Consider the following 9,412-nt stretch of genomic DNA (forward strand, 5'->3'; position numbering starts at 1 on the left):
TTTTTTTTTTCAGAACCAGGGATTGAACTCAGGTTCTTGTGCTTGCCAGGGAAGCGCTTATTCCACTGAGCCATCTTCCCAGCACCAACTGATCAATTCCCCCCTCCCCCAACTGGTTAATTTAAGTCCTGCTCATAGCTGCTCTGTAGTGGTCTCCAGGGCCAGGGAGTTAGCTCAGTAGAATAGGCACTTGCCTGGCAAGCACAAGGTTCTGAGTTCAATCCCTGGTACTGCAAAAAAACCCACCACCACCACCAACAAAAAAAAAAGTAGCAGTCTCCATCAGCAGAAATCTATGCTTCTGTATCTATGGCTATACCCAAGGACTTCTGGTAATGTGTTACTGCATGGTGCATACATTACCAGGCCTCTAATGGTGAGGCTTCTTCACCCTCCTCCCTTCTCCAGCATGGGGTTTTTGAGGAGAAGCTTTTGCAGCCTGCTGCTTCCTGGAGCTTTACCCAGTCAGTTTGCAGGCAGCCTAGTTGAGTAAACCATGGAACAGAAAATCCTCCTCACTGACACCCTTCCTGTACTGGAGCTTGTCGAGTTGTAGGCAGCACTGGCATAGAGAATAACGTGGCCTGAGCTGGATCTTTTCTATTTTGAGACAGGGTCTCACTATTTAGTTCAGGCTATCCTTGGACTCGTAGCAATCCTCTTGCCTCAACTTCCTGTGTCCTGAGATTACAGGGATGCACTATGCCCAGCTCCTGAGCTGAATCTTGAAGGAGCAGTTAGAAATGACCTAGGGCACCATGGCATACACCAGTAATCCCAGAACTGGGGAGGCTGAGGCAAGAGGATCATAGCGAGTTCAAGGCCAGCCTGGCTACAAAGTGAGCTCAAGGCCAGCCTGAACTGCATAATGAAACCCTGTCTCAAAAAGAAAAGAAAAAGAAAAAAAAAAAAAGAAAGAAAGAAAAAAAAAAAGTTCTATTCCTAATTTTTTGTCTTTTTGTGACAGGGTCTTGCTATGCAATTCAGGCTGGCCTTGAGCTCACTTTGTAGTCCAAGCTGGGAACTCACAGCTATTTCTAATTTGATCAGTGTCTTAGGTTTTTCTTTCTTTTTTTGTTTTTCAGTTTGAGCTGATAAAGAAATGGAAGATGAGAGCTAGGTATGATGGCCCATCCCTGTAATTCCAGCTACTTAGGAGACTGAGGCAGGAGGATTGAGACAATTTGAAGCCACCCTGGGCAACTTAGCAGGGCTCTGTCTCAAAATAAACTTTTTTTTTTTTTTTTAGGTACTGGGGATTGAATCAAAATAAACTTTAAATAAGTAAATAAGTTCTGGGGAAAATAAGAAGGTCTAGGGACATAGCTCAGCACTTCCTGGTTTCAATCTCTAGTTCCAGAAATGTGGGGAAGGGTTGAGAAAAAAAAAAGAGCCAACTAAAGATCCTGTGGGGCTGGGAGACAGCTCAGTGGCATAAGCGTCTGACTGGTATGTGTAAGGTAGCAAGTTTGATCCCTGGTACCAAAAAAAAAAAAAAAAAAAAAAAGTGGCAGAACCAGGGATTGAACTCAGGCCCTTGCGCTTGCCAGGAAAGCACTTATTCCACTGAGCTAGCTCCCCAAGCCCCCCAAAAAAGATTTTTCTTTTGGTTTTTTTGTTGTTGCTTTTTGCAGAACTGGGGATTGAACTCAGGCCCTTGTGCTTGCCAGGCAAGCACTTATTCTACTGAGCTATCTCCCCAGCCCCCAAAAGATTCTTGAGGACATATGAGACTCAAAAGTTTTTATGCATGGGCTGCTTAGATAATTCAGCGACCAAGCACCTGCCTAGGCAAGCACAGGGCTGAGGGTTCGATCTCCAGCACCACATGCTATGCCGGCTCCACCCTTGGGCAAGCCGGCCACGATGCCGGGGGTGGTGGTGCATGCCTGTACTCCCAGCACTGGGGAGGCTGAAAATAAGGAGGTTCACTATGAGTCCAAGCTGAGTGGTGAGACCCTGTACCAAATACAGAAAAAAAAAAAAAAAAAGATTCTTTTATGTACAGGACTTTTTGTACTTGTGTGACTGAGTTCCTAGACTTGAGGCTTTGTCAGCCCTGTAGCATGGGGATGAGGAAGAGCCTGGCCACGTGGTCTACTTCTTGCACCTGAAGTCCGCCAGGTCTGGCTCCTGCCTCCAACTTGTCCTAATTGTGTGAAGGTGGCCAAGCTATTACCCTTCTGGAGCCCAATCTTCATGGTGGCAGTAGTTCCTTCCACATAGTGTTGCACAGAGGCTTTCATGCCAGGATGATATGGTAGCACCCCTGGCACAGTGCCTGTGCCCTGTGTTGTGATCAGCAAGCTGGTACAACAGTGACACTTTGTATTCATGTATCTCCTTGCCCGGAGCATGGGACTGTCATCCATCATCCTGGCTTGAAGGCATTACTTGTGGAGCTATGGGGTCAGTACAAATGACAGTTTGGGCGAGCCCAGCCCTGCAAGGGTGGAGAGACACACCCAGTTCTCAGGACCAGGGGAAGCTTGATGACAGCCTCATCCATCAATGACAGCTGTGTCCAGCCTAACTTTATGGACCCTCAGGTACTTAAATCTTCAAAGGGTGAAGGTGCGCCCTACTCTTCCTTAGCACAGGCTGCTACTCACAGCAGGTAGGCAGGCAAGGGGATGGGGATGAGAAGGCCCTGGGTCTTGGGGGATCAGAGAGTCAGCTTCAGAGCAAAGAAAAGTGCTGGTACTGGGCTGGTGTCAGGGCTCTTGTCCTCTGCAGACCAGGGTCTGTTTTCGACAGCGCTGCAGGTGGAAGAGGGCCTGGGAAAGCTGTGTGCAGGAGGCAGAGCTTGGCCTGCTGTGCCTGGCTGTATGTTGGCTTCAGCCTATACTGCAGGTCTGCAGGGATGGAGCTGATGACCTTGGGTTCCCTGACCAGAGCTGAAGGCTGAGGGTGTGACCAGAGGTGCAGGGAGGGTGCCAGGAACCGAGCTTAGTGATGGGAAGGCAAGCACAGAGCAGGACGGCTCTGCGACCTCCCACCCCAGGCCCAGCACCATGACGGTTTCATACACCCTCAAAGTGGCTGAGGCACGCTTCGGAGGCTTCTCTGGCCTGCTGCTCCGGTGGAGGGGAAGCATCTACAAGCTCCTGTACAAGGAGTTTCTGCTCTTTGTCGCCCTCTACGCTGCGCTCAGCATCACCTACCGGTGAGGCAGATCTCAGGGCTGGTCCGTGGGTCCTGCACTGTCCACCTCCACAACAAGCCAGGCCTGCACTGCTCTTCCCAGGCTGCTGCTGAGCCAGGCGCAGAAGCTCGTCTATGCCCAGGTGGCCCGGTACTGCAACCGCTCTGCGGACCTCATCCCTCTGTCTTTCGTACTGGGTGAGGCCCCTGCTAGTTCTCCCAGGCATCTGCCCTGACCTCAGGGTTGAATTCACAGCCCAGGCCGCACAGCCTAGTCCACCAACAAGAACAGGAGCTGGGAACTGGGTCCAAGGCTCCCCCAGGCATATATCCTGTCATTCATGGGACTTCACTGGGCCTGGCTAAGATGCCCACTGGCTTTACTAGAACACCCTGGCAAGGAGCCAGAGAGGTGACAGACCCCCCCTGCCATCTAGGGGAGCCAGACCCCCTGAGCTAACGTCCCAGGAAGTTGGCATTCTCCCTTCTTCACGGCCAGCTTGGCCCAGCAGGGTGGCAGAGGAAGAGGCTGGGAGCTGTGTATGGCTGGTTCACCCAGGGGGCCCTTCTTGGCTCAGGGCCTGCAGCAGGCTGTCTGTGGGAGGAGGGAAGCTCAGGGCCTGCTGAGTTCGTGCTCCCTTCCGGCCCGTCCCACGGAGCCTGCCAGGTTTCTACGTGTCTCTGGTGGTGAACCGCTGGTGGTCCCAATACACTAGTATCCCACTGCCAGACCAGCTGATGTGCGTCATCTCGGCCAGCGTGCACGGCACGGACCAGCGCGGCCGCCTTCTGCGCCGCACCCTCATGCGCTACGCCAACCTGGCGTCTGTGCTGGTGCTGCGCTCCGTGAGCACGCGCGTGCTCAAGCGCTTCCCAACCCTCGGCCACGTGGCGGATGCAGGTGCGTGGGCAGCAACTGGCCTCCAGGGGGCGCGGTAGGGACGCAGCGGGCGGGCAAGAGGACGGTGCCCAGCCAACTGTGGACCACCTGATTTCTTGAGAGGCTGAGAATGCCTCCGTACCCCACCGACTTCACCCCCACAGGTTTCATGTCCCAGGAAGAGAGAAAAAAGTTTGAGAGTCTGAAATCCGATTTCAACAAGTACTGGGTCCCCTGCGTCTGGTTCACCAACCTGGCTGCCCAGGCCCGTAGGGATGGACGCATTCGGGACGACATTGCGCTCTGTCTCCTTCTGGAAGTGAGTCATCCTCGGGCCAGGCCATTAGCCCTGTAGGTTTGCAAACGAATAATTTTGGAATCTCACATGAGTGGTGCCACTGTGTGCTATGAACGTTTTGAAGCACACACAATGGTATGTTTTGTGTTTTTTTGCTTGTTTGTTTTTTGCCGAACCAGGGATTGAACTCAGGCCCTTGAGCTTGCTAGGCAAACATTTATTTGGCTGAGCTATCTCCCCAGCCCCGCGCAGAATGTTTTAACTCACTTAGCCCTCATAGCCTTTGAGAGCACATGATTTTTATCATCCCTTTTCACAGATGTGGAAATTGAGGCATAAAGTAGAAAAGCCCAAGTCACACAATTAATTAACACAGCTGGGATTCACACTCAGTTATTCTAGCTTTAGGCTTTGTGCATGCAGCAACTTCACTAAATCACTCCTCATTGTAGACACCCAACATGTCAAGACGGCCGTGGAGCCCCAGGGCCATGCATGTCTGTACCCTGGGTGCTGCCTATCCCCCTCCCTCCACTGACCTCCTCTCACTGCTGTGTCCCCAGGAGCTGAACAAGTACCGTGCCAAGTGCAGCATGCTGTTCCACTATGACTGGATCAGCATCCCGCTCGTCTACACCCAAGTAACTGCCTCTTTCCCCTGCCCAGTGCCCACTGTAAGCCCTGTGTCCTGTGAGGTCCTGAGAACTAGATGGCCCTGCTGGTTGTCACTGTAGTCTCCTGAAGAGCCGAGGGCTCATTCTCAAAGCTGCCTTCCACCCCACCCCCAAAACCCTGTCCCATATTTAATCACTCATCACATCCTCCCAGGGCCTGGAGGCAGGGCACACTTCTCTTGGCCAAGACTGTGCCTTCCTCTGGGCCTGACTCTCCCTTTTCAGGTGGTGACCATCGCAGTGTACTCTTTCTTTGCCCTCTCCCTGGTTGGGCGCCAGTTTGTGGAGCCAGAGGCAGGGGCCGCCAAGCCCCAGGATCCTCTGCCACCAAGCCAGGAGCCTGCGGCAGTCCCAGGAGACCCCGACATGTATGTGCCTCTCACGACGCTGCTGCAGTTCTTCTTCTATGCTGGTTGGCTCAAGGTGCGCGCTTCCAAGGGTTGTGTCACCCTGCTCTGTCCAAACGTGGGCACAAGAGCCTCTCCAACACTGGGGGCACTGTGTGCACCCCCAGGTGGCCGAACAGATCATAAACCCGTTTGGTGAGGACGATGATGACTTTGAGACCAATCAGCTCATAGACCGAAACCTGCAGGTGAAGCGGGGTTGGCGGGCAGCATAGCTCCCTGCGGGCGGCTCGGCCTAGGTGGGAAGGAGATGCAGGTTCCTGTGACCTGTGGTCTGCCGGCCCAGGTATCCCTGCTGGCCGTGGATGACATGTACCAGAACCTGCCCCCCGCTGAGAAGGACCCGTACTGGGATGAGGCCCAGCCGCAGCCGCCATACACCGTGGCCACGGCTGCGGACTCACTGCGACCCTCCTTCCTGGGCTCCACCTTCAACCTGCGGTGAGCGGCCACCCTCTGGGGCACAGGGACTGTGCAGGGCCGCCTGTCCTCGGCCGCCCGCACAACCCATCCTGTGCCACCCCTGCCCGCAGCATGAGCGACGACCCGGAGCAGAGCACACAGGTGGAGGCGTCCCCGGCGTCGGCCCGACCCCCCTCACAGACCCCGCTACTCGGCCGCCTCCTGGGCGCGAGTGCGCCGTCCCCCGCCATCAGCCTGCGCAACTTTGGCCGCGCGCGGGGCGCCCCACGCACGCCGCATGTGCTGCGCTTCCGAGCGGAGGACGGCGGCGACTTGGTAGAGCCGGCGGGGCGCATCGAGGAGGAGGAAGCAGAGTCGGCGGAGGAAGCCCTGGAGCCCTGACACGGCCACCCTGCCTGTAGTCCTAGGCCCAGCCACCAGCCAGCCGAGAGCCTCTTTTCCCAGGGGTCTTTAGCGTTAGGGAGAGCCCGGAAAGCCAGGATGCCGAAAAGGGCTGAGCCAGGTCGGAGATGCGGCTCCTACAAATGCCCTGGGCTCAGCCCCCAGCGCCACTGAGAGCAAGGCTATAATTAATAAAAGGTTTTTTTTTTTTTGCAACAGGTTATCTTGTAGCCTCAGGCTGGGGGTTGAGCATCATTTTCCTGCCTCAGCCTTCTGAGTGCTGGAATGCCATGGGCCTGAACCTGTAATCCTGCTTCAGCCTCTCAGAATGCTGGGATCACATTCATGTGTTACAGTGCCCAGCTTGGAAGTACTAATTCTGGCTTTGCTTTTTTTCATCTGCATGGCTACAGGACATGGAACATTCTTGGTGGTTTTTTTTGACAGGGTCTCACTGTGTACCATAGTTCAGGCTGCCTTTGAATTCATGGTCTCCTATGCACTGGGATTAGAGGGGTGTGCCACCAAACCAGATACAAAATATTTTTGGACAAATGCTTTATCTATCCACCTTAGATATTCATTTGGAAGCCTGTTTCCAAATCTGTCATAGAGACAGGAAGCACCTCACAATGAGGACCATTCACACAAAAGACAAGAAAACTTTTTCCAGGTTTCACAGGGGAGATAGCCTTACTGTCAGTGAGATTATCTGGGAAGGCCAACAGACGCAAAACTCCAGAGGCTGAGATAGCTCAGTGGTCTAAAGCACCTGCATAGGTAAGGCCAGGGACTGTGGTTCAACCCCTGGCACCACATGCCATGCTAGCCCTGTCCCCAAGGGCAAAATGAGCTGGCCACAAAACAAACAAAATATACAACTTCCAGAGAACCTACTGATCTTACCAACCCATTAGAGGTAGAAGAGAACTAGGTGTAGTTCTCCAATACACTGAGACTAAAGCTGGCTTCTAATTAGAGCTCCAACTAGAATCCTACTACTCAGAAGACTTGAGTCAGGAGGATCACTGTAGAGTTCAAGGCCAGCCTAAGCTGAACACTGTCTCTAAACAATCCAGACAAGACCAGACCAGGGAATGTATGGCTCCGCTGTGGAGCTTGCTCTTCTCCCCAGTGGGTTCAATCCTCTGCTGGAGAGAGCTCTCTCTCAGTAACACTTAGCTAACACTACACGGGTCTGAGAGTACTCTGGAGTCACTGAATGGTTTTAGGGTCACTTAAGACAAAAGGTTTTGTTTTTATTAAGAGCAGTCCTTAGGGCTGGTGAGATGGCTCAGTAGAATAAGCGCTTCCCTGGCAAGTGCAAAGGCCTGAGTTCAACCTCCAGTTCTGCAAAAGCAAACAAAACAAAACAGCAGTCCTTGACCTGGGTGCGGTAGCACAACCCTTTAATCCTAGCACTCACTCAGAAGACTGAGGCAGGAGGTTCATTGTAAGACACTAGTTTTGTCTACAGTGAGCTCAAGGCCAGTCTGAACTGCACAAGACCTGTCTTGAATGTTTTTGTATTCTGGGGACCAGGGAGATAGCTCAGTAAAATAAGTGCTTGCCTGGCAAACACAAAAGGGCCTGAGTTCAATACCCAGTTCCACCAAAAAAACAAACAAAAAACCCTCTGTATTCTATAAAAAATTACATCCTAATCTACCTGCCAACCACCCATTTACAGAAACCTGCAACTTACCACAGCTAAGGATCCAACTGCATTTTGCACTTGCCCTGTGGCATGAGCCTATAATCCCAGCACCACAGGATGGCAGGAAATGAACCAGGACATATTGACTAGGATCCTGTCCCATCTCAGAATACTATTATTCAACTTCCTAGCTGCTAGAAACATGGCCAAAAAGTAAATACCCTGTTTCCCTGCTGTCAGGAAAGTCAAAGAGATAAGCAATTCAAATGAGCAAAATTTATGTCAGATTAAAGGAAGAATAAAAAATGGGTAAACTGAGCATGGAAGGGGTGGATGACTAAGCTTATGTGCTGCAGCCAGAGGGAAGCGCACTTGAGCCTGACTGAGGACAGCCAAAGACAACACAACAGGATGCTGAAACTGCCAGGATGGGTGGCACAGGCTGATAATCGAGGTACTTGGGAGGCTGAGACAGGGAAGATCATACAAACTTTGTCAGTCAGGGGTCCATAGCGAGTTCAAGGCCAGTCTGAGCTATGTAATGGAGAACCTAGTTAAAATGAGCTGGGCATGGTGGTACACACCTAAAATCCTATCACTTGGGAGGCTGAGGCAAAAGGACCACCTGGTTGAACCCAAACTACATGGGACCCCATTCTCCAACCAGGAAGAGTTCACCTGAGCAGCAGAGACCTAGATGGAACACATCTGGGTATTTGCAGCGACGTGCCCCAAGTAGCAGCTGGGACAGCAGACCCATATGTTCAAGGCCAAGCTGGCCCGTAGCTTGGTGACTCACCAAAGACTACAGTTCCTATTCATTTTCATCAACAGCTCCCAAGAAGTTTCATTCGTGAGATAGAAAGTGACCTTGTTAGGTGTGGCACAGACCACCAGTGACCTGAGCAAGGATCAAATTCTAGGCCGGCTTGGGCCTTGAGACCTTCTCAAAAACTTTGGAGCTGGGTGTGGTGACGCACCCTTGTAATCCCAGCACTTGGAAGGCTGAGGCAGGAGGTTAAGAGGCCAGCCTGAATTGCAGAGTCCCTCTTAAGCACACACACTTTAGGGCTAGGACTATAGATCACATCAGTGTACATTAGAGCATGACTATCCAGAAATGGTATCTTTGGGCTGTAAGTATAGTGCTCAGTGTGGAACACTCCCAGCAGCGCCCCTCCCCCAAGCAATCTCTGCCAGCACACATTCGCAGTCCTAGCTACACAGGAGAGCCCTCTAGCTAAGGACCCTCCTGGGTAGTACAATTAAACTACCATCTAAAACATAAAAGATGGCTGGGCCCAGCATGGTGGTACACTCTAACCTCTCCTGGGGAAGCAAGCCAAAATAGGACAGCAGAGTTTCCAAGTTTTAGATCAACCTGAGCTACAGTGAATTCAGGCTACCCTCAGAACTATAAGCCAAAACCCTGTCTCAAAACAACAACAAAGTATCAAGGATGAACTTTAGGCTGAAGGCCCTGGGGTTCAATCCCTAGCACCACCAAAAAGGATCTCCAGGGGCTGGGGTGCAAGGGCCTGAGTTCAA

At 52.2% G+C, this 9,412-nt stretch overlaps 1 protein-coding gene across 1 annotated transcript; it reads left to right on the forward strand.

Moving 5' to 3' along the window:
• The first annotated feature begins 2,992 nt into the window (after positions 1–2,992).
• Positions 2,993–6,207, forward strand: Best4 (bestrophin 4). Its single transcript, XM_004639204.1, has 9 exons — positions 2,993–3,166; positions 3,248–3,342; positions 3,812–4,045; positions 4,189–4,343; positions 4,886–4,963; positions 5,222–5,419; positions 5,511–5,591; positions 5,690–5,844; positions 5,937–6,207. The coding sequence occupies exons 1-9, from the start codon at positions 3,015–3,017 to the stop codon at positions 6,205–6,207; spliced, it is 1,419 nt and encodes a 472-aa protein (XP_004639261.1). The 5' UTR covers positions 2,993–3,014.
• Positions 6,208–9,412: the final 3,205 nt, after the last annotated feature.

Source organism: Octodon degus, unplaced genomic scaffold (genome assembly GCF_000260255.1).
Source record: "Octodon degus isolate 3935 unplaced genomic scaffold, OctDeg1.0 scaffold00107, whole genome shotgun sequence".
NCBI classification, from domain to species: domain Eukaryota; kingdom Metazoa; phylum Chordata; class Mammalia; order Rodentia; family Octodontidae; genus Octodon; species Octodon degus.

Bases quoted from the DNA above. Each gene is read 5' to 3' on its own strand.
- Best4 (XM_004639204.1), top strand. From the start codon at position 3,015: ATGACGGTTTCATACACCCTCAAAGTGGCTGAGGCACGCTTCGGAGGC. The intron at 3,343-3,811 runs GTGAGGCCCCTG...GGAGCCTGCCAG, and splicing joins CCCTCTGTCTTTCGTACTGG to GTTTCTACGTGTCTCTGGTG. The intron at 5,845-5,936 runs GTGAGCGGCCAC...CCCTGCCCGCAG, and splicing joins GGCTCCACCTTCAACCTGCG to CATGAGCGACGACCCGGAGC.